General features: G+C 37.2%; 2 protein-coding genes across 6 annotated transcripts in view; one reads left to right on the top strand and one right to left on the bottom strand.

The window, feature by feature from the left end:
* Positions 1-25340, top strand: part of LOC308688454 (uncharacterized protein) — a 30148-nt gene that overhangs the window by 2946 nt on the left and 1862 nt on the right. Inside the window, exons 1-3 of one of the 3 annotated variants that reach the window (XM_081361485.1) lie at positions 14557-14829; positions 14932-15000; positions 23777-23861. The gene's annotated coding sequence lies outside the window, so the exon portion shown is untranslated. Of the gene's footprint in view, positions 1-1235; positions 1338-14556; positions 14830-14931; positions 15001-23773; positions 23862-25340 lie in introns of those variants that run through there. The other 2 variants (XM_081361486.1, XM_081361487.1) reach the window with 2 other exon arrangements.
* On the bottom strand, positions 1-25340 carry caly (calcyon neuron-specific vesicular protein). Of its 3 annotated transcripts, none has more exons than XM_081361483.1 (5): positions 25157-25340; positions 6682-6812; positions 3861-3977; positions 3667-3780; positions 1-1421 (listed from the first exon to the last, which is right to left on the bottom strand). In XM_081361483.1, exons 2-5 carry the CDS (start codon positions 6808-6810, stop codon positions 1251-1253), a joined length of 531 nt encoding a protein of 176 aa, XP_081217609.1. In that variant the 5' UTR covers positions 6811-6812; positions 25157-25340; the 3' UTR covers positions 1-1250. The 3 variants fall into 3 exon arrangements, with proteins under 3 accessions (XP_081217609.1, XP_081217608.1, XP_081217610.1); XM_081361482.1 differs by lacking the exon at positions 25157-25340 and adding an exon at positions 8495-8635; XM_081361484.1 differs by lacking the exon at positions 25157-25340 and adding an exon at positions 7103-7226.

Genomic DNA, 25340 nt, shown 5'->3' with positions numbered 1-25340 from the left:
GGTGAATAATGAAACCTTTATTCTGTTATTATCCATTGAGGATGGATGAATTTTTGTCGCACACAGAAATGAGTAATACTGCAGGGTTTATGATTTCACCTGCGGACCCTTACAATAACCTCAATTAATTTCTCCTACAAATGACTAAGATAAATACATAAATAAATAAACATTAGAACTTTACATGTTTATAGCAATTGAAAAAATAATACAGATCACCATAGATAAATATAAAGCACAATAAATGAACAAAGAAGGGGGAAACATATTTTAAGTTTATACATTCAGATGGGATTCATTTGCTTTAGTACACAAAAACAATTCAAAGGTCACTCATCCTCATGAGGCGTTATCACATTCTTGAACTTTCTCTTGAAAATGTATAACATTAATTAAACATTAAAATAGCTGCTGGTGCTTAGTGTGTAAATGTTTCAGCACACAAACAAACAAACAGAAAAAATGTTACATTTTTGTAAGACCTAAAAATGGTTGTTTACCATTATTTCAATTTACATTCATTTTCAAATTCTAGGATGGAACAAGGTAAGCATGCAAATGTGTATAAAATTGACCGTTTGCACCAATCATTTCGTCCTTGCGATCAAAAGTCAGATCTCATTTAGTAAAATGTACAAAAAAGAAACCAAAACTCAAGTGTAAGTCACTTTTCTCTTTTAAATCAAAGACACATTGCTTGAAGACAACAATCAGTAGTTCGAGTTGATTTTAGGGAAAAAGATCTGAGTTTTTGGAATGCTATATCTTGCCAATGCACTTGTTTCTCAGTTGCACTGCGGTTCAATAGAGCACTATTCACAGCCAATGCACAGTTCATTATACTAAGCTAAATGACTCCAAATGAAACCATAAGCGAGAACTAACGCCTAACAAACGTCGCAGAATTACAAGCAGCAAGACTAAACCTACAATGAGACGTGCCATCAAAAAAAGTGGCGTGGTGACATTTAAAACGGATCGTCCTAGATTTCCTCTAAACAGGAATGGAGCGTCGGGAGTAGAATTCTGAGTGGCTGAAAGCATTTGTATTGCAAAAGAGTGAGAAAGTAGAAACCTGGGAACCCCCCACAGGCTTCACTTCGGACATTTGTGTGCGTCACAGTTAATCTAAATACTTATTCGCATCATATTCCCCATATTAAACACAAAACACGCACATAAACCCCTTTCCGATTGACTTCACCATTAACATTTCTGGATTGTGTCCCTTTCAGATGAATGAAAGACAGTTACTTCTCGGGGTGGTTGACGTCGTCCTTCATGACCGGGAGCCAGGGAGGGGACAGCTCTGGGATGTTCTTCTTGGCCTGGTTGAGGTGGGTCATGGCGGTGTACAAGCTGGCCCTGGAGCTCTGCTCAGGGTAGTACATCTCCAGAGCCGCCGGGGTGCAGTGTCTGTGCTGGATTAGAAAGTGGATGTTTGCAAATAAAAGGTTAGACGGGAATACATTAACTAGTGCGGAGAAGGTCAGGCAGGTTCTCTAATAAATCAAACATAAAGGTGAATGTCACGGAGCTCTGCATTCCTGTTGATGTAGCATCTGAAACACTTCCTTTTACACACATGAATATATTTGGGGAAATCGATATTGTGTAAGTGGACAAAGTCTTTCTATCTCCATGTTTTCCAAGAGCAAGTTGACGTGAAGCCCTGAACATACAACTGTCTTAGCACATTATACAACAACAAGAAAAAAAATTAATTTCTGTACATTTACTATCTATAATGCTAAAAAAAAATTCTTACTGGAATACTAGCTTTCAGCATACTGAATACTGCATAGTATATACTGTTTTGTGTGTGTGTGTGTGTGTGTATATATATATATATATAAACATATAATGTGCTGTAAAATCGATTAATCGCATCTAACACAAATGTTTTTTTCTGTTTAACGTTTTACTCATCAATGAATCCTGAAAAAAGTATTGCAAAAAAATATATTAAACAGCACAACTGTATCCATCATTGATAATAACTGAGTATCAAATCATCATATTAGAATGATTTCTGAAGGATCATAAGACACCAAAGACTGGGGTACTTGCTGATGAAAATTCAGCTTTGCATCACAAAAATAAATTACATTTTAAAATATATTAAAAAAGAGAACCATTATTTTAAATTGTAATAATATTTCATAATATTATTTTTTTTTTTTTTATTTTTTTTTTTTTAACTGCAGGCTTGATGAGCATAAGACACTTCTTTCAAAAACATTAAAAATAGTAATGTTTCCAAACTTTTGACTGGTACTGTATATATATATATATATATATATATATATATATATATATAAATAATGTATGTAAAAATAGCAAGTAAAACAGTCTCATTATATTGCATGTTTAATTCAATGAGTGGCCAATTATCATTTCAGAAATAAAAACGTTAGCATTTGTGCATACTGTGCATTTTTAATCAAATATTTTATCCATTTTTTTTGTTTCTTGTCAGTATGATAAAAAAAGACTAAAAATATATTTTAAAAACTGCAGCTAAAATTACATATTATTTTCATCGATTATCTCGAAAATGTATATTGCATTGTGGGATACACTGTCCTCCACAAAGTGTGGTCTGGTGTAAAATACTCATTTGAGAAAATTGTAGATCATCTGGGCTTTCTGTAATACAGAAAATTTGCATACAGTGCAAAATGTGCATTCTATAAAATTAAAGAGAATTTTGGCCGTATAATATTTAGAACAGAGCATGTCTTGAACCTACCTTTTTTTGTCAATGTTGAAAAAACAACTAATTTACCATGTAATACATTTTCACATTTGTGATAATATATATATATATATATAATTTATTTATTTATTTATTTATTTTTTTTTTTTAAGTATATACTAATACCAAACCTAAAATCTTACAGAATGTATAGACAGAATTTTTCTCAATGTGGCTCTGACTAACTATTTCTATGGAATGCGAACTATGAAAGGTTTATTACATTTCCAATTTGTCAAACAGATGCTTAGAAGCATAAAGTGACAGTTGAGCAAAGAGTGCTCATCCATCTCACTACAAAATAATAAAAAATAAGCGGTTTTGTGACTGAAAGGCGTCAATCAAGAGACGTCAACATGCCAAAGCTTCCAAAAACCTCATTCCATCTTAACAAGAGGCAATTTTCAAAGTTAGCAACGCTACATTAGTGTGGCACGCTAATTACAGCAGTGGTATCTGCATCAAAGGGGGAGAGGTGGAAACCCCTGCAGGCCTTAATCACAGTTTAGTCATGCTTCAGACTAATTAAAGACATTCTCACACTCCGACAAAGCTTTAGATGTTGTCGGAAGACGACTACGCTTTGCTGAGCTCTGAACAAAATAATATGTTAAACGAATATCACACGAACTAAAGATTCAGTTAATACTTAATCGCTCTGCTCCAAAACCTAGTAGTAACCTAGAGAATTTTCTGTGTAACTGGTAGCTATAGAATAACACCAGTAGGATGCGTTCAGTATCTAAGGTTGAGATGTCAAATGGGAGGCGACCACTGGCTAGTTTTCAAGTGCAGACATTAGCTCAATGAAGTGTGTGATCGGTCATCTCCATTTTAAGACCAAAAATGGTTTCTAAAGTAGAGCACAGATGATCTCTATCAGCATGGGACAGAGCTAGTGTGTTTACCTGGAGGACGAAGCCATCGGGGCAGCCGAGCTGATCGTACCACAGCGCTTTATACATGACCAACAGCAGCAGACACGCCAGGAACGCCAAGGTAATAATGATCAACCCAGTCAGCTGGAAAACAGACACTCACACATCAACGTTTTTGTATTACCCTCACAAAACAAAGAGACAAATGTGTAAAACCGCTTTACCTTGAGCTTCTCTGACATCTCATCGTAAAGGTTTATGTTTAGCTTCTTGATGCTGGGCACATACATCTTCCTCTTTTTCTCCTTCAGCTGATACTCTGTTGTGGTTTTCACAATCACCTATAGAGTCAGAGAGAAAGAATGAACTATTAAAAGTCCACATTATGAACAAAAGGAGAGGGGGCTGGGCAGAAACCACAAGAATGGGTTCGCTGCTTTCATAGTAAGCATTAGAAACCCTAATGGAGAACCAGCTGAAGCGAGTAGCAGCATTTTCGAATGTCATCGCTGGTTTCTAGCTTGTCAACCAGATATCATGTTCTTGACTGTATTAAGGTGGATTGAGATTGTCTACCAGCTTGTGACTCACACACAATGAGTCGAAAAAAATGATTGAAAAGCCAAAGTAGAGTCAACATTACACCCCAACCAAGCCTTATGTGCTCCAAATGAAGCCAAATTTATGATTCATTCGAGTGGATGAGTTCAATTTTACGTGGTTTTCAGTTAACGCCCTATACACTAAACCCTACTCTAAATCTAACCGATAGTGTTATGGTGTGTTCACACCAAACGCGAAGTGTATATTCGCATCGCGTTAAGGCCAATTCACACCAAGCACGATAACTATAAAGATAACGATAAAGATAACTATATGCGTCCACACAAACGACCGATAACGGTCTTCTTATTCTAAGCATGCGCGCGCCCGGATGATCCAGATCCATTTTAAATGCGCGAGACCTTTAAATTAGAATGTTTGGCTGTCAGTGTTTTATCGTTCGACAGCTGGAAAAAAAATCGTTCTGAAAGTGATCCCAACGATATCGTTCCTCATATCTTTATCGTTATAGTTGTGGTGTGAACTCTGTTATTCTTTAATATGGAGAACGATTTTTAGAATTATATCTTTATCGTTATCTTTATAGTTATCGTCCTTGGTGTGAATGGGCCTTTACTCGCTCTAGATTACTCGCTGGATGTTTTTCTTGTTTTCCGCGTCACTCGCGAATAAAAACATCCCGCGAAAAGGAGTGTGTCATCATCAACAACAACACAATTTCTTTCTGCCATAGTTTTTCCTCCGTCATGTCTGAAATAAATGATATTCTGCTCTGTAGTTGTTGTGGAAGTCCCAAATACGGAGGAAAGCCAAACGCCGACGTGTCTGGGTTCACAGCACCACCCAGAGGCGCACTCAACTCTGTGAATTTCACCGTCTTCACACGAATTTTCCGCTCGAGTTGAAATTTTTCAACTTGTGCGGAAGACGCGATTGAGGCGATTATCGAGCTTTCGCGGCAAACGCGTCGCCCAATTCACGTCATTCACGACGCCCGGCGCGAATTCGCGTCTTTGCATTGACTTTGTATGTAATCTACTCGCGCAAATAATTAAATTCGCGTTTGGTGTGAACACGCCATTTGAGTCCCCGTGTGGTGAAAATCAAGTTTTTAATGTTGTTTATGTTTCTATGTGGTGTTTTTAATATGTTTTTAGACAAACCATGTGCGAATTCATGAGTCAACACCATTTCTGAGTGTTTTCTCCTTAAAACTGCAGTGAACTAAAACATGGTTTGAAATCGCTGGTGTTTCTGACATCACAAACTACCTTGTAACCAATCACGTCAACGTGTGATCGTCAACCAGTGGATCTCTGAGCTGGTGTGAGTGAGTGGAGGCGGGGCTAATTTGCATATTCATAGAACAGCGTATACTAAATGAGGCACAGGTGTAGAGTTACATTCAAGCTACTTTAAGGCATGAAGACATTTTTTTCAAGGAAAAAACATTTAAATATGTCATTTTGGTGATCAAAGATGAGTTTTAAGGGATAAAATTATTGAATACATGGGGACTTTAACAAAGCAAACGTGAGATGAAGCGCATTTGCTGAAACTACCATGCCATTTTAGCTTGCTTCTACAAGTGGTTCGTTTTCCAGCGCCACAAGTGCCTTGCTGTACCAGTTGAGCTACCGAGCTAGTTTAACACTGTACATCAGAAAGGCCATTAATATGGAGCTGGTTATGTGATACAAGCATCAAAATGCATTAATTTACAAATCATGCACTATGGAATTAAGTGTTTTGAGGTCTTAACATAGTATTGTGCAAGAAACCAATAAATAATCGTAAAAAAATAGTAATTACGATTTGTGTGAATAAAAGTCATTGGTGTTTTACTGCCACTACTTTTTGCTTCAGCTTGAAACTGAAGTGAATTGTATGTACTGTATATGTACTGTTCGTTTTTTGGAGTTTCACAAAAATGTAGGCAGAGGCACATTTTCCCAGCGAGCCCGTGTTGTAGGATGCGCAGGATGTTACTTCAGCACATTACAGATGCAGAGAGCTCCTGCTACTATATCATTTGTCATCTTTTAGATGAGTCATTGCAAAGTTAAACCCAAACTCTGCTGTGCGTTTCCACCCGTTGCACTAGCCTCCCACAGCGCTAAGAATAGATACAAGCCATCTGTGAGAGTCCTGACATGAGCGTGTGTGCGTTTGGAAGATCAGATGGTTTGCAAAGCCTTTCAGTGATAAAGCGTATCATACTCGGTGACAATGAATCTTGATGGTGCCACATGAATTCTTTCTTTCATGCCAGGCTATCCGCTAGGATCTAACAGGGTGGTTTCTAGCTTGTCTTTGATAGTATCAGCGATACTGGATGTTTGCCGGTCTACCTCCGGCTTCCTATGACATTCTTCCTCTTAATGAAGTTCTATGCAGAGTAATGAATAACAGAGGTGCGTTCCTGTCTTTCATATGGCTCTATGTGTGGGTTCTGCTCTCTAATGCTTGAATGGTAATTACCTTATCAGGGAACGGCTGCTGTAACTGTCCGACCTCCAGTGGGGTGATGAGGGGGATGTTGTCGAAACCGTCCTCAACCGACGGCTGTCTCGTCACCTTTTCCGCCAGGTTACTGCCTAGTTTCACCATATCTGAAACAAACACACACAATAAGATATTATATTTGAAAAAAAAACAAAAAAACAAATGCAAATGAACCCAGTATTTACAGTAAAATATCCAACCGAATACCGTGTCATATTTTTCATTACATTACTTTGCACCTGGTTTTGGACACTCAGTAGTGTAATATATATATTAAGAGTTAGGATGCAATAACGTATTGATGCTACTGCACCATTTTCCCTTCCAAAGCATAATTTTCTGCATCTGTTGTTGGTTGATGTTCTCCATTTAGCACTAGTTAGTGAGAAAATACTACCTCTCCATTAAGTCTGTGTCTTAGGGGCCTGCTGTTGGAGCTCTGATGCCGTTCGTTACTCAGTTACTGTGAATCTCTCTTCATCTCATTATGACTCAGTGCGCATGCACACACACTTACGACTGTGATAATTCACCAACACACACACTCATGTCTTACTCATTAGCTGAGGAAAACTACCTCTCTCTCATTATCTTCTTCCATCCTAATAGGCTATTATAGAGCTCTCTACAGAATACAAAACACATAAACACAATAACCACTGGTGATAGATGGAAATGTCAGTCCATATTAAGCCATTTTGCGATTTTCCACATTGTCCAATTAAAAGCTAGCTGTGATCAGGCATGGTAGCCCCTATATGCCATTCCCAGAATTTCAATTATTAATTTAAAAATATTTTGGAGTGAATTAAGTAAAGATTGTATATTAGCTCAGATTTAGCTCTTTAATGTGGTTCATATTAGAGATTAATCAGGCCAAAAATGTTGAAATGAAAGGGCCATATGACTGACATAGCCTAAAAAAAAAAAAAAAAAACAATCACGATTCACTTTTTTATGTGACATTTAGTGGGGAAGAATCGACTGTGCATCAAATATACCCTATAAACCATACTTTGCAAATGGGGACCAAACATGGTCCATAGATCGATCAATCAATGTGTTTTTCCCGTAGTAGCCTACTTTATGTTATAATGCATTTTAAATTTATAATTTATCATATTTAAAATATATGAATGGATTGCTGAAAAAACATCCGTTGGTTTTCATCATTGTTAACACCCAATAATGTTCTTTATAAACGCACTACATTTGAAACTGTATTCAAATAAGTAAACTAATGTTTGCTGTTCTGACGCAAACACTGCACGTGAAGCAGGACACGGAATAGGCGGATTTGATTGGCTCTTCCACACGAACACCTTACTGGCTCTATCAAGGTTATCCGAGATGCCCAACATGTACTGCACATCAGCATACGTGTGTGTGTGTGTGTGTGTGTGTGTGGCACAGACCAGCAGCACTGAAAGCTCATCAAACCATAAACGCCGTTATAATCGACGACCTAGCACACATTCAGGACAACGGAAGCTTAAAACGCGATTTGTAGGCCTAATTCATCACACACATTACGCGCTCACAATAGACCATACGCAACAGCTGCGTATGAATGATACTGAGATATCATTCCTCAGCATAATGATGGATGTTTTTGATTCTTACGATGCACTGAAAGAATTTCAATTGGAATTTTTTTAATTAACGGAATAAATTCTATGTTTTCTAATATCAGCCGTTTAGAAACGACAAAGGCGAAACGATGGACATCGAATAATACAGCCTACCATTGTCTTTCGTCGGAAATGAATGATGAAATACAGATACTCACTGGTTTCCCTGCGGTTGTCTTGATGGTGATGGTGCTGATGCTGACGGAGCTTTGGCTGACTGTTATTATGGCGGTGTGTGGGTGCGCGCGCGCGTGTGAATCACTGAAGCGCACCCGCGGCCGTCGCCGCTGTATGATGTCAGCCGCATCGCAGCACATAACTGGCTGATCAATGTGACAAATTCCTATTACACATGATATTCACATTTACGTTGAGCATCTGTGGGGGTGATCTATGTTAATGGAAATGGCAGTAACCTGCGGTATATTTTCAGGTGTGTTGCAAAAAGAGTCCTTGCGCTTTACGCGGATAAAAAAAGGTGGTTTTAAAGCAAGTTACATTTCAATTAAATTATTAAATATACTAATATGTATAAAATACGTTTGACTCGAAAGATTATTACAATTATTACAATTATATTATTATTAGGCTACAATGTCTCATCTACAACATCATAATTTTTTTCATTATATTAATTATTTTAAATGTACGCTATTCTCTTATTTGTTCTTTATTAAACTAGGCAAATTAGTTAACCATACATATGAAGGCTAGGTCGGAAAGTTTTCCAATGTGTTCTTTTTGAGTCAAAAGTTTTACAGAGACATAAAACAATTACATAAGTGCACTAAATAATCAAGCTTTTAACCAAAATGATGTAGGCTACTGTATTCTCATGACAAGAGTTTTATTTATTTTTTATTTTACATTACAATATTTGTTGGCCAAAGTAATAGTTTAGGCTACGTGATCATATGTGAAGATCTAGAAATTGCACCGTGAGAAGAATAAAATCGTAACAAGACTTGCCTATACTTTCAATCCTCGTCCTGCACAGCCTATAGAATTTAGCTGAGAATTGATTTGTATCCTGAGACATTTTTTATTACTGGAATTTTGGCAATTGTGATTGCGTATAAGTATCACCGTCAGCCCTGTCTCAGCTAATGGCTTATTATCTCGAGTATGCTTTGGATTTACCAAACGTTATGAATTTATCATGCCAACTCTCTCATCTAGTCCATCGTCTTAGTTTACATTTCTTTTTCTCACCTTCAGTTAACTGGAATCTTCAAAATCTTCTTCTTCTTCTTTTTTTTTTTAGCTTAGTCATAATTTTGAGTCAATTATATTTCAGTATGCATATTTAATTAAATCGTTCCCAATGAAGACTATTTTTTTCTGTAGCCTACTTCTTGCATCAAAAGCATAGACATTAATAATAAGCAACATTGCCACCTAGTGTCAGTATTTTAAAATACTTAATTTAACGTATTTTAAACGTTACTTTAAGATTTTTTTATTGATTAAAAACATTTCTGGAAACTTCTGGAATAATAAAATAAATTGTGGTTAATTAATGTACCTATACAGAAATATATTAATAATGAACTCTCTCTCTCGTTCTCTCTCTCTGATCTTCTAGTCAAAAAAGTTGAGAAGAACCACTGCTCTATTTAAAGGGATAGTTCATCCAAAAATCCCATCATTTCCTCGCCCTCAAGCCATCCTAGGTGTATATGACTTTCTTCTTTCAGATTAACACAATTAGAGTTATATTTAAAAATATCCTGGCTCTTCCAAGCTTTATAATGGGAGTGAATGATACCCTGGATTTTGAAGCCCAAAAAAGCGCATCCATCCATCCATCCATCCATCCATCCATCCATCCAAATCTAATACAATACAATACAATACCATCCATCCCTCCCTCCATCCATCCATCCATCCATCCATCCATCCATCCATCCATCCATCCATCCATCCATCCATCCATCCATCCATATCTAATACAATACAATACAATACCATCCATCCATCCATCCATCCATCCATCCATCCATCCATCCATCCATCCATCCATCCATCCATCCAAATCTAATACAATACAATACAATACCATCCATCCCTCCCTCCATCCATCCATCCATCCATCCATCCATCCATCCATCCATCCATCCATCCATCCATCCATCCATCCATCCATATCTAATACAATACAATACAATACCATCCATCCATCCATCCATCCATCCATCCATCCATCCATCCATCCATCCATCCATCCATCCATCCATCCATCCATTATAAAAGTAATCCATACGACTCCAGTGGGTTAATAAAGGCATACAGTGAACTAGACCTTTAATACATTCGGAGTGTAGCCTTTAGCAGTTTCATCAGTTCTAAATCCAATAGATGTCAAAGGTCAACTGACCATATTTGTCTTGATTTTAAGATAGTTGAACAAGGTGTTTAATAGTCTGAACATAAAGGCATTTGATGTGTTCAGGACTTCCCTGTTGTCACTAGATGGCAGTGTGGCATTTAAAATAATTATTTGGTTTTTTAAACACGATTTCCCAACTTGCCTGAAGTGAGAGAGGAGTAAAAACCCTTTGTAATCATTTACACAACATCCGATTGCAAACAAAGTGAAAGGTCACACGCCAATCTTTTGAATTGCCCTTTCCAGATTTATCACAGAAGCTGAGGATAATCCCAGGTCAGCCCTGGGTAACTTTCCAGACCTTATTTACAGTAACTAGGACTCCTGAATTAGACATAACCCTTATCTTTCCGCTGGTGACTGCTTTATCTCCACAAATAGCCTAATCTAAGGGAATGACGGGAAATGCCAGTCACAGGATGTTTTATTGACTAAACTACATTTTATACATATCTTCACACTGACAGGCCTGAAAAGTATACAGTTGCTAAACATACATAATTGAGTTGGTAAAGGATTTTGATATATACTCTACTGTTATAAAACTATTAAAAGTTTTAGGATTAAACAAAACCCCATTGGTTGTAATGGACAGATGCACCCTAAACTTGATCCAAGAAATCATGTAACAGCCTAAACTTGCTTATTTATGACACTGCTGGCAGCGGACAAAATAATGCTTCTCTTGGGGAAATGAGTTATGAATCATATTAGAATACGACTCCTCCAAAACTGTCCAGTCCAAGCATACTTGAGCTCTAACACATTCAGTTCCATGGAAGAGACAGTGAACATCTGGACGAGGGGGAGATGTTCTTAATCTCTTTATATTATTTGTTCATGATGTCTTTATGATAATAGTCCTGTTTCTCAAGTCAAAGAGAATAAAAAATTAATCATTTAAAATTCATTAATAATATTAATAAATTAATAATATAAAAATAATTTATATAATAGTAAATTATAAAAAGACAAGGTAACACTTTATAATAAGATCCCATTAGGTATTAATGCATCAGCTAACTTAAATAATAAGCAATTTACTGTATTTACTGTATGAACTTTGCACTGTTCATGTTAGCTCAGTTCCATTAAGTACTGTAGCATTAACAGACACAACTTTTGATTTTAATAATGTATTAGTAAATGTTTGAACTAATATAAATTAAGCTTAATAAATGATGTAGAAGTACTTTTAAGTGCTAGTTCATGTTATACTAATTTAACAAATAGAACCTTATTGTAAAGTCTCAGGCCTGTTACAAAATATTTATATTTCAAATGAATGCTATCCTTTTGAACATTGTATTTAAGAATCCTGAAAAAAGGTTTCCACAAAAAATATTAATCAAAACAACTGGTTTTAACATTAATAATCAAAAATGTTTCTCGAGCAGAAAATCCGAATGCTAAATTGATTTCTGAAGGATCATGTGACACTGAAGACTGGAGTAATGATGCTGAAAATTTAGCTTTAACATCACAGGAATAAATTACATTTTTAAATATTTTCAAATAGAAACAGTTATTTGAAACTGCAAAAATATTTCACAATATTTCTATATATCAAATAAATGCAGCCTTGGTTGCATACGAACAAATCGTAAAAAAAAAAACCTTACCGTTTTTTGCTGTACAAAATATGCTGCTTGATATTGCAAACTGGTATTTCTTACCATATTATTTTAGTGTAGGCTATTGTCTTAATTATACACTAGTTCGTATTGCAAATGAGCTCACACATACAGAAACACGTTTAGTTCTGCGTCGAAAAATAAGGTGTATAGTGTATATCCGGTCTACATCTCAGCTTGGATTTTACACTAGTGTTTGATAACTACCTAAAGTTTTATTTTTAAGTAAAGTATCATTGTTCTTAAGTTACGGTAGGCTGAACTTTTCACTCTTTCCTTTCACGCACGTGAAAGTATCCATTGCAGTAGCATATGGCAAGCCATTTTAACATTTAACAGCTAGACTGGATATGTGTTGCAGATATCTGTAATTCCAACGCTATCTCACGACCAATTCGTACGAATTCGTACGAATGATAAAAAGTTGGCTAATTCGTACTAATTCGTACGACCTCACTCGTACGAATTTGTACGATTTGTCTAAACCCACGTGATGGGTAGGTTTAGGGCCGGGGTCAGGGGTAGGTCATTCGTATGAATTCATACGAATTGGGCAATTCGTAAAATATGTACGATTTTGCAAAAATCGTACTAATTCGTACGAGTCAGGTCATATGAATTCGTACGAATAAGCCACCTCGTAGAATTTGTACGTTTTCCCGTGAGATCGGGCTCGTAATTCAGTTTTGCCTAGTCAAAAAGAACATTTCAGATATCCGCAACTATTCTTCCTATCCATAATTGTAATTTCAGATTTCCACAAAGACATTCTTCCTAGGACAAATGACATCACTTTTGCCATTCATTTGAATGGGGTTTATCATTACAGATATCTACAATTCAGTTGCAGATATCCACTATCTGAATTACGGATATCTGCAACTGAATTGTAGATATCTGTAATTCTCGTTTGAGATATCTTCAATCTGATTCTGACTAGTCATAACTCCAGTTCAAGATATCTTTAATTCACCTCAATTCAAGATATCTACATGTTCCTTTTCAGATATCTTAAATTAAGTTTTGACTAGGCGAAATTACGTTGTAGATATCTGTAACTGGAGTTATGTCTAGTCAAAATGGCGTTGTAGATATCTCAAACTGGAGTTAGGGATAGTCATAATTTAATTGGAGATATCTATTATCAAGTTAAAGATATCTTGAAATTAATTTTGATTAGAGATATCTGAAATTTGAGATATCTGTAACTTTTATTCTGCCTAGTCAAAATGTAATTACAGATACCTTGAATTAGAGTTTTGACTAGGCCAAATGACGTTGCAGATATCTGTATGCATGCATCACACTTTAGGCGGGAGCAGATCGTGTTGTTCATCATCAAATCACATAGCACCTGTTAACTGTTAACTTTAATTAGCACTGATTAGCACCATGTCACCATGTTTTTAATCGTCTTTTTTCATGCTGTTAGATACTGTTTCAAACTGAAAAATAAAATAAAAAATAAGAACTAAACTGAACTAAGAACTTTGTTTCTCATCTAAGGAAGTTAATGTTATTGTACTTTCAAGAATAGCACGTAAGCATCTTTATTAAAGTGAATTAGTGTGAATCTTTTTCACGCATAAATCTTACGGCAACAGCAACATTTTAAGCATGAACATAAACATAGCATTGTAAAAATTATTATGATTTTTTTTGTATATAAAAAACATTGTCTGGTGTTTTTTTCGATTACAGCCAACGCCATGACTGCTTCTTTCTTCTTCCATTCATAGAAATAAGGAAATTAACCCACTTTTTCATTGATTATGGCGGGGAGGGGAAATGGATATGTAAAATAGAGCAACGTCATGCACAATAATTTGCACTAGGCATAATGACGTTTGAGATATCTTTAACTTTCATTCGGCCTAGTCAAAACTGAATTACAGATATCTGCAATTGTCATTTAAGATGTGTGACGAGTTGAATGTCATTTTCAATGAGGTCATTGCAGATATCTGTAATTCAGTTTTGCCTAGTCAAAACTGAATTACAGATATCTCTATCTGTCGTTTCGACTAGTCACAATTACGTTACAGATATCTTGAATGACAATTCCAACTATCCAAAATGTAATTACGACTAGTCAGAAAGACATTGTTGATATCTACAATGTTAATTCCGGATAGTCAAAATTTGCTTTTAAATGTTAAAATGGCTTGCCATAGTAGCAGCCATGTTGTTTGTCTGTGAATAACGTTAAGGTAAACAAAGAGCCAGTTCGACTCATCTGCGCATCAAACGCCTGTGGAGGAAACACATAAACACGCAGTTACAGCAGCAGTTGTTTCATGTCTAATGGTGTCTCAGAAACCAAAGCTCTTTTTGCGCAGTTGGAGTCTGGACTGTGGTGACTGGAATAAAATCAGAAGTACCCTTCCTTTGGTCGCAGATTAATCTGTCTAAGCAAAAGCGTTTGGTATCTCTGTTCGCTGCAGATGGAGATCAAAGCCTGTGGATTGAGGTGTTCGTATGTTGCTGGCTGCTTCATGTAATATTTATATTCTAGGCCTACACTGGTATATGTATTCTCTGCTCTACTGATTTGTCCATTTGGATGTTCCAGGTTTATACGATTCCACGTGCTGAAGATAAAAGGCTTTCCCTCCAACTCCATTTTCTTCTCCTCCCTCAGGTTCTGTTCTTGCCTTCTGCAATCATGTTTTACATGCATACAATTTAAATGTGAATAGCATGTTTATATGTCAGAATTCGAATGGGATACTATTATATTTCATAGAAAGTTTACTTCCGGTCTTTCTGAGCACGGGGACTTTTCACTGTTTGTATCATTCTGCTTGCCCATTTACATGGTTAAAGTCACCATGAAATCAATTACAGCATTAAAAAATCTTTTTTATGGAATACTGCAGCATTTATTATGAATTATTATTTATTTATTTTTAATTCATGTGCCCTCGTAATCTTTAATCAAAACAGTTTCCCCTTTTGCGACGACATCTCTTCTCTGATGATGTGTTTACTGGCACGAGGGCGGGATCAACCTGTCACTCACATGACATCACACCAATAGCAAACAATCAGTTCCCAATGGACAAAATCAATTCCCGTATCACATTTTTTCTTGCTTGAGAAGCCGTTTCATTTGGATATATGTCACAATAGCGAAGAAAACACTATCAAAACTTCTGTTTCATGCCGACTTTAGGCCAGTAAGCAAGTGACTAGGAAAATCATTCATTCAAGCAATTAGTTCAAAAATTGCTTATATTATATTCTCTATTCTCTATATATCTTATCTTATATTCTCTCAGTAAGTAAAAAAAAAATCGAGATATATAATTTCAACTCTAAATGCTTAGCCTTGAATCCTCTGGATTTAATAGTTGAATAGCAGCCTGAGAGTGACAATAAGGATAGTCTTTATTAAACATAAGCCAATAACTCGAAACAGTGTGCAATGCACAAACCAACAAGGTGAAGGTGAGGAATTTAATACACATGGTGATTTAACTAAATTATGAACAGCTGAGATTTAAAAATGAATATCTATGGAAACTGATTAGCGGCGGGAAAAGGAGAAACAAGAAAACAGGTGTCTAAACTGATAGAAAACGAAACCAAATCTGAGCATACTATAACTGTGACAAGTAAAGCCTGAGTAAACCTTTCCTTGTGTGTATGCTTTCCCCGAAACATTTTTACACTTCCTTTGTTTGCTTCTCTTTGATTATAATAAAGAGAAGTAATATGAGCATGGTAAGCTGTGAATCATCAGAAGTAGCCTATTCAGTCCGGAAATGTCTGCGCAACTGCTGACTGCATTTTCATAATCTACCTTTATGGAAAAGTATAGTGTGTCCAGAAACTTGAGGTCAGTGCATTTCCAAAGAATTTCAGTAATTCTAATTCCTCCCATGTCTCGTGATCCTTTACCAGAACCAAGACACAGTCATAGTAAAAGGTCTTAATATGGTCTAAGCATGTCGAGTGACGTCATGTCTTGAGATATGTCAATGCGGGTGTCATGCATTAATCATCGGGCTGCTTCCTTTCCTGTTGCGGAATATTTCTCCACATGATCGCCTGCTTTGAGAGTTTTCTTCATGAATGGTCTAATCAAGAACTTTTCTTTTCCGGCATCATTTCTGACGCAGAGATAAGAGCAGAAGTCCCTTTTGTCATGTTTGCACTTTTGAGTTTATTCCTTTACATAGATGTGCTATTTGAATTATCCAGTTAAATATCTTCCAGTTTAACATAATGCATTTAAAAAGCTTGCAAATGAATTACAATACTCAGTAATAATTATTAAAATAATAAATAAATATAACATAAATATATTAAATAAAAAAAATAAAAATAAATTAATTAAAAATAAAATTAAATAAATAAATATATTATATAAAAATAACAAAATAAATTCTAGAGTTTAAAAATGAAACATTATAGATGTGTTTTCAAGAGTTGAACTGTTTTTAAAAACAAAACTAATAATTTAATTCATTCAATTATTTTGTTTAGTCAAATGACAACCCTATACACAAGTTTTTGAGCCGTTTCCGCTCTACATCCTAAACTCCTCCCATCGATGCAATCCACTTCCGTTCTGGCGGGCTGGGTTTGTTTTGCTAGCTAGCTCCGTTGTGCCGACAAATCAGTGCTATCGTAGCCTGGCAAGCCAGACCTACATCAAGATGTTAGGTCTGGAAACTCACCATAGACGCGGTTTAATCCGAGGGGCGGGATAAACGGCTGTCTTTCAAATTCCCTCTGCACGCAACAGGACAGCACTTCAACCAACCAGAGCGTTTTCCCAACAGCGGAGCTAACGATAGATTCAACTTTTGCCATATCTGGCCGGCAAAACGACGAACACATCTTCCTTTTTTTAAGAATGACTTAAGTGCCGTTCTTTGCTCTTTTCTCAAAGAAAAACTTAACTTCAAGTCCTCCAGAGTCGCGGCCAAAGCCGATTCGAAAGACTGTTCTCCAGCAGCAGCCGCCATTCTTTGTTTTCAAGTGGCAGCCGTCGCAACTCTGTCGTCATATGTTAAGCCCGCCCCCGCCTACTCTATACACGACGTGATTGGCCTGACCCAATTTAGGTTTTTGCAGCTAGAAGGTCTATTGAGAGTTGCTAGACCCCCCTGGCTGCGAAATACATTTTGCTGCCGCTAGGGTGCGTCTTGATTTCTAGACTAGTGCTATCGCAGTGACAAAGAGGATATACCAATTACAACATGAAGAAAAGTGGCTCGGGAACGACGTGTGCGGTAGTTGGTTGCAAACACTCGAGAAAGCACCTGAACGAGTGGTTAGATAGAGAGTGCTACGACCACAAACCAGCTACGAAGAGGCTATGTCCATGCGCTCCATTGTTTACATTTCATCAATGGATAGTTTTTTTCGTTTAATTAAAGTGTTGTTTTATGTCAGCTGAATGTCCGGAACGATTTTCAGAGAAGATAAGGCAACTTATTTAGACTGTGAAGTCTTGTTTACACTTTCGCCAGCTCCGAAGACAGCGAGTGCGCGTGCGCGCGACCGGGTCTCTCTCTCTCTGCTCGATTCCCATCCCTAATCATGGCACACACACTTTGCACTGTAGCAAAGTAGCCAATGATGTAGTTCGGATACCAACAATAAAAAAGACATAGGCCTAGGCTACAATGGTCAAATAATCTAGTTACCTTCCACAGGATCGCAGCTGAGTTAGGGTGACCACCATCAAACAAACCAAATGTGGAACAATTATAAGTTTGTGTGGGACAATGTGGGACATGTTACCAACACTAAAACATGACCTGAAACTGTTATATAATGTCTATCTAACTTATATATTAAGAATATATTAAACCAAAAACATATTTTTAGAAAGGATGTGAATTAAAACAACTACAGCAGGCAACGAGTTAATAAATTCTGTTAAATTAAATTTTTAATTTACCGAATTATCCATTTGTTTTCTGACAGGGAACACGTGACATGGAACGAATCACCAGTCCACATTTTGATTGACAGCCATCACAACCTACTAGTGACCGTGTTTACTCTTTTCTTTTCAACCATTATAGGATTTAAAAAACGGCTGTTGTGTTTGTACTTCTGAAGAAGCGCTGTTAAATATAGGTGAAAAACTACACCGCAAAAAGAATAAATAAAATGCTTTCGTAAATAGGCAAAAGAACGCATGCACGTTTTCTTAATATGATCATTAAAAACCAACAGACTGATGAAAATGCTTTGCATGTTTGTATGACATGACACAACCGACTTTGTTGCTGTGCAGATATTGATATGCCTCGGAGGCTTTCAGATTGTCCATTACTTTTCCATCTATTGCCATGGATTGCACGAAGTAGGAGCAAATCTTGCTGTACGTTATGCTGGGCCACGTCGTCATGTTATCCTCCCAGTTCTGTACTGAATTCAGGTGGGGGACAGTAACGCCATCTCCAGTCAAAGTAGTAGAACCGTGTTCCCAAGCTAGCATCGAAATCGCTGTGTTTACACCGGCAGACGCTGTGCAAACTACTTCCGGCGGAAATGAAGTGCATTTGTGTACAGTTATGGCGCCGCCCGCGATTTGGCGCGTTAACTCGTGTATATGATCCCAGATTTAAAATGTAAAACTATAAGTAAAATGTAGTTGAATTTGTTCTATTATAAGTCAATATAATATCAATTAAAAGACACACTGGATAAAAATGATCATGAGTTTTGAGTAGGCTATATTAATTTCATTCACATTTTCCTGAAGACCACGAGCAGTGACAATAGAATTCAGAAACCCTTGTTATTAGCGACACCAGTGGCCGTTAAGTGAACTGCAGCCAGCACGTGCTTGCTCGCATGCACATGTAACTTAAGGCCAATTTATACTTCTGCGTCAGGTGCGCGCAGTAGGTACGGCGTAGCATAAGCATAGACGTGTATCATACGTCGTACCCTTCGCCGTACCCTGATGCGCACCTCCTCAAAAATGTAACTACACGTCGCGACGACGCGGACCGCAAGATCTGTGATTGGTCGGCTTGGTAGCATCGCATTTCCTCCTACACATTTCCGGCGTGTTCTTCTGCACCGCCCGTCATTTTTAAATTCGGTTCGCGCCGGTCGCACGCACCTCCTCCGACGCCTTCTCTCGTTTCTGCCTTTTAGTTTTAGTCATTTCTAGCCTGGTTAAAACCAGATCATTCTCAGTAGTAACTGAGTTATGGTCTGGCAAAGCTTCATTAATAACTAATTTCCAAAGGGGCGTCTCCAACGGACGTCGCTCAAATGCATCTGGGCGCAATTGGATAGACCTAAAACCAATCAGAGCGATCGTCATCATGTAAAGCCATATGCTGCGTCCCAATTGAAATTGTTATTAAAAATGATAGCCTGGAAGAAGCTTGCGATCCAAATTGTCTGTGCACTGATTTGCAGCGAAAAGGAGAAAAAGAAAAACATTATGCGAGAGGAAATGGCTGGGAAGACAAGGGGAGCAAGGACTGTGAAGAGAGTTTGGGGTAAATAAATAATGTTGCAATGTGCTGCTGTTGCTGCTGGTCAAGCAAATGTTTGTGCTTTGTTTCTGTTTGATATAATTGTAAATATATCTATTAAAATACTGATATTGTGGTCTATAACTCCTCCCCGAACTCCCCGCTGCCCTGTATCTCGCTCTCTCATTGGCTGTCGGTCATCGCCGATGTAGTTTTCAGTCAGAACACTTTCACACAGCAGGATTTTGAATCGCCGACAGGTCTAGATATTTAGCATGCCAAATATCTCACGGGCGTCGGCGACTCGTCGGTGATTCTCTCAGATCGCGTCTTTGGTCATTCACACTGCGTGATTGTCACTCGCGTGAACGAGCACCGATTTGCCTGTGATTTCGGGCATTTGTCTGCGATTTCTCAAAACCTGTCGGCGAGCCAAAATCGGGGCTTAAATCATGCAGTCTGAACTCGGCATAAGTTACACTACGCCATAAAAGTACGTACTCTTTGTGAAGAAAAAGTATTTACTTTTGAATGTGTAGCAAAAAAGTAGGCAAGATTTGGGACATACTACTTCGTCATCTTTATCGGACGGATCTGTCGTGTGCATCCTGTCACGTAAACTGCCCTGTCAATCATCTTGTCACAGTTAAAATCCTCTATTAAATCTAATTTAATTTCCTACCGTTTCGGAGAGAAATGTAGTAGCGCGTTCATCTGCCAGTGGGCCTTTCATGGAGACTGTCCTCATGTGTTTGCAATTTGAATATAATAATGCATTTAAAAGTTGAACGGACGTCGCTCAAATGCCTCTGGGCGCAATTGGATAGACCTAAAACCTATCAGAGCGATCGTCATCGTGTAAAGCCCGCCTCAACGTTTCTGATTGGTGCCGCAATTTCGACGGATTAGAAATGGGCTTGAATGAGCTCTTTGCCAGACTACTTGCAGAGCACTTGACGCAGAAGAAAAATTGTCCTTTACAAGAGATTGAACGTGATTCAATGCCTCGTTATAATCACAGCGAATTTATTTTTTGTTCTTTGCATAAAAGAAAAAAGTAGTTTGAAATACCTTTTCATCTACATCACTTGTAGAGAATTACAGGCCTATCTCTCTACTACCATTCATTGCGAAAACACTTGAAAAAGCTGTTTTCAACCAAGTAACATCCTTCTTGTCTCTGAACAACCAGCTGGATGTCAACCAATCCGGCTTCAAGAAAGGGCATTCAACTGAGACTGCATTACTGTCGGTCACAGAAGCCCTACGGATCGCAAAAGCTGCTTCCAAATCTTCAGTTCTCATTCTCCTGGATCTGTCTGCTGCCTTCGACACTGTGAATCATCAGATCCTTCTGTCCACCCTCTCATCACTGGGCATCACAGGTACTCCTCTCCACTGGTTTGAGTCCTATCTCACAGGTAGGTCCTTCAGGGTCGCATGGAGAGGCGAGGTATCCAGAGCACATCAACTGACCACAGGGGTTCCTCAGGGTTCAGTTCTTGGACTCTTGCTCTTCTCCATCTACACCACATCACTGGGACACATCATACAGGCACATGGTTTCTCTTACCATTGCTATGCTGATAACACACAGCTCTTCCTCTCATTTCAACCAGATGATCCCACAGTAGCTGCACGAATCTCAAGTTGTCTGGCGGACATCACCTGCAGCTCAACCTGGCAAAGACTGAGCTTCTCCTCCTCCCTGCAAATCCATCTCTACAGCACGACTTCACTATCCAGCTAGATTCATCATCAATTACCCCATCAAGGTCGGTCAGAAATCTTGGAGTAACATTTGATGACCAGCTGACCTTCACAGATCACATTTCAAAGACCACTCGATCATGCCGATTTGCACTGCACAACATCAGGAAGATCAGGCCTTTCCTAACTGAGCATGCAACACAACTTCTCTTCCAGGCCCTGGTAATATCTAGGCTTGACTACTGCAATGCTCTTCTGGCTGGACTTCCATCATGTGCAACTAAACCTCTACAAATGATCCAGAACGCTGCAGCTCGTCTTGTCTTCAACGAGCCCAAAAGGGCCCACGTCACTCCTCTGTTCATCTCTCTGCACTGGCTACCTCTCGCTGCTCGCATCAAGTTCAAGGCATTGACGCTTGCTTACAGATCTATCACAGGCTCAGCTCTCTCCTACTTTCACTCACTCCTAAGAGCCTAGCCAGAAGCCTACGATCGGTCAACGAGCGACGTCTCGTGCTTCCATCACAGAGAGCCACAAAATCACTTTCCAGAACATTCTCATTCACAGTTCCATGCTGGTGGAATGCTCTCCCCACCCTCATCCGGAATGCAGAATCCCTGACAACATTCAAAAGACCGCTGAAAACCCATCTCTTCCGTGAGCACTTAACCTCATAAAAAAAAAAAAAAAAAAAAACTTTCCTCTTCCTTTTTCCTTTAAATCCTCACTTATCGGGCTTATGCTACTCTGAATAATGCCTGAACTTCGTATTTTGAGCACTTCTTGCGTTGTTTTTTTTTTGCCTCTTCATGACTCGCTTAATTTAGTCCTAATTTGTACGTCGCTTTGGACAAAAGCATCTGCTAAATGACTAAATGTAAATGTACTGTTAACAAACATCCCGACCCCGTTCACACTGCTGACGTTGAATGTGTAAATAATATGTCCTGCACGCTCTAAATAAATAAATAATAAAAAATAAACATACAATAACAGTGGCTGTGGTGGGAAAACAAAGAAAGCATCTGATCATAGCGATGTGGGTATGTTTGCACCAGCTCTGCAATTCAACTGCATCATGTTGACAGATGAGGTAGCCTAATTAAAATCACACTGTTATGATAGCTTGATTATAAAGTAGATTTGTGACTAGGCTATATAGGCTAGTCTTGGCTATATGACTATAGTTTGAATTAATCCATTTTCTTTTCATGACACATTGACACTGCAGTACATAATATACAATCTTTCAGCCTGAACATTGTAGGCTAAAGTATTTGTTTCATGTGTCATGGACTGTATAAAACAAGGTCAAGGAACGGAAGAGACTCAGACGTTCTCGGGCGCACGCATAACCGTCACGCTCTTTTGGTTTTCCCGGCAAAAACATCCCTAGTCCTTCACATAAAAAATCAGTCTGCTAATCTAATCTTAAGTTTCGTTATTTTCCACATGTTGTCAATACAAGGCGATTATTACGGAATTATATGCATATAGTCCCTTTCATTTTGATCGTGCCTCTCATATTGTAGGCTAATTGCTTGTCGCAACACATGCAAGGATCAAATGCTCATTACTAAAATGTCGTAGGTGTGAGAAATCTTTTAATTCACACAGTTACCTGAACTACATGTTATAACATGTATCATTAAAACCCTGAAGGAATATAGCAGCGTCTCAAATAGATAACAGTCATGTCTTTTAATCATCCGTACCAAGCATCTGTTGTTTCCTCTGTGGGAATATGTCCAGATGATGAAATAGAGATGGCACACATTCAAGAGTGAGTTTCGCAATCATCTTCAGTGAATCATGAAGAAAAATGAAAATATTCCATCTTTCTTGTTAAAACTAAAACTATACTAACTAGGAGTCCAGAGAAGTTCAGTCAAATGTCAATGAAGAAAGAGATTCAAAACAGGCATTACTTATTCAAAACTAAAGATTAAAGACCCAACAAATATTGCACAACACTTCTTGTGCTGAGACGTGTGTATGAAGTGGAGTGAAATGCAAATCAGAGAAGTGAATATCACACAAAACAAATTATATTAGTGTTATATAATGTAAAATACGGATCAGAGGGTTGTATAACATGGTAACAATTGCAAAACAACACACACACACACTAAAGCCATGGGTTTCCTTTGCTTAAGCCATGGGTTTCCTTTGCTTATTTTTAGTACATTTGCTCTTGATGCCAGAGGATTTAAAGTCACTAACTATGTGTAAAATCCTCAGCAGAACACAAGACACACTTACCTGCTCGTGAAGCTGCTCTTCTGGGCAGAGATCTGGACATAAACACTCAAGATATACATTTATACAGGTGAGCCTTTACAGGGAATTATTCTCCACTAGACAAGAGATGATGTATCTATCTATCTATCTATATATATATATATATATATATATATATATATATATATATATATACACACACACACACACACACACACACACACACATTTTTTTATTGTTGTAGTGTAATATTATACATTTTAAGATGTATTTTAATATACTACATATTAGAATCATATTAGAATAATTTCTGATGGATCATGTGACACTGAAGACTAGAGTAGGCTAATGATGCTGAAAATTCAGCTTTGCATCACAGAAATAAATTGAATTTTAAAGTATATTAAAATATTTTATTATTTTAAATTGTAATAGTATTTCACAATATTACTGTTTTTTTTTCTGTATTTTTGACAATATTACTGTTTTTTTTTTCTGTATTTTTGACCAAATAAATGCAGGTTTAATGAGCGTAAGAGACTTTCAAAAACAATAAAAATAGTAATGTTTCCAAACTTTTGACCGGTACTGTATATAGTATACGATTATACATATACTTATACAATATTTTATTTCACTGTAAAAAAAAGTTGTTGCCTTAATTTTTTTTTAAGTACAATTAACTTGAATGTTTAAGTCATTGCAACTTAAATGACATGAAATTGACTTAAAACAATGAGTCGAATCTTGTAACTTAAAATTTATTTTTTAAATTGCTTAACTTATTTTGATGAGTTAAAGCAATGTAAAAACATGTTGTCATAACTTATTGATCATATATTTTTTTACAGTGTTATTATTTAGACAATAGAGAAGAACCAGACACAGAATATATATTGATTTATACAAATAGTAATTATTTTATAAATATAAAAAATATTTACATGTATTTAAAAACATATGTAACTATAATATATGTATTGTGTTAAAAATGTGTACATATCTAAACACACACACACGCACACACATTATACAATTAACAGTATAGATGATCAACTTAAACAGTCTTAAACTAGACAATATGAAATATTTCATTACCAATTTTAAAGATTCAGATGCCATACAATTTTTATTCCAAAACAAATCCTGTCATTCATAACAGTTAACCTAGAGATAAAATCCTTATTATTTGAAATTCAAAGGCATTTTAACTTTAAATAGCAGGGGAAAAAAAAATAGTGGAGATCCAAAATGTCCATAAAAAAAATGCTTTGTCTTCTTGCATAAAGACTTTACTTTAGTGAGCATGTTCTGATTAAATGTTGTAATCACTCGGGCTGGTTTAGGATTAAATGAATTCAGTCTGTTACATTCGCTCCTCACCCCTGTTGTTAGCAGTTGATTAAAGAGAAACAATAGCCGCGTTTCCACCGCAGGAACTTCCCCCAGGATCTAGGGAGTTTGGGGTGGTACTTTACTTTGTGTTTCCACCGCAGGAACCAAGGGTCTAAATGAAGTTCTGGCCCGGGTAAATATTTCCCCCTCAGAAAGTCCCTGCTCGTGACGC

This window comes from Scardinius erythrophthalmus, assembly GCF_964197995.2.
Source record: "Scardinius erythrophthalmus genome assembly, chromosome: 3".
Lineage (NCBI taxonomy): Eukaryota > Metazoa > Chordata > Actinopteri > Cypriniformes > Leuciscidae > Scardinius > Scardinius erythrophthalmus.
This window is presented reverse-complemented; position numbering and strand designations above follow the sequence as displayed.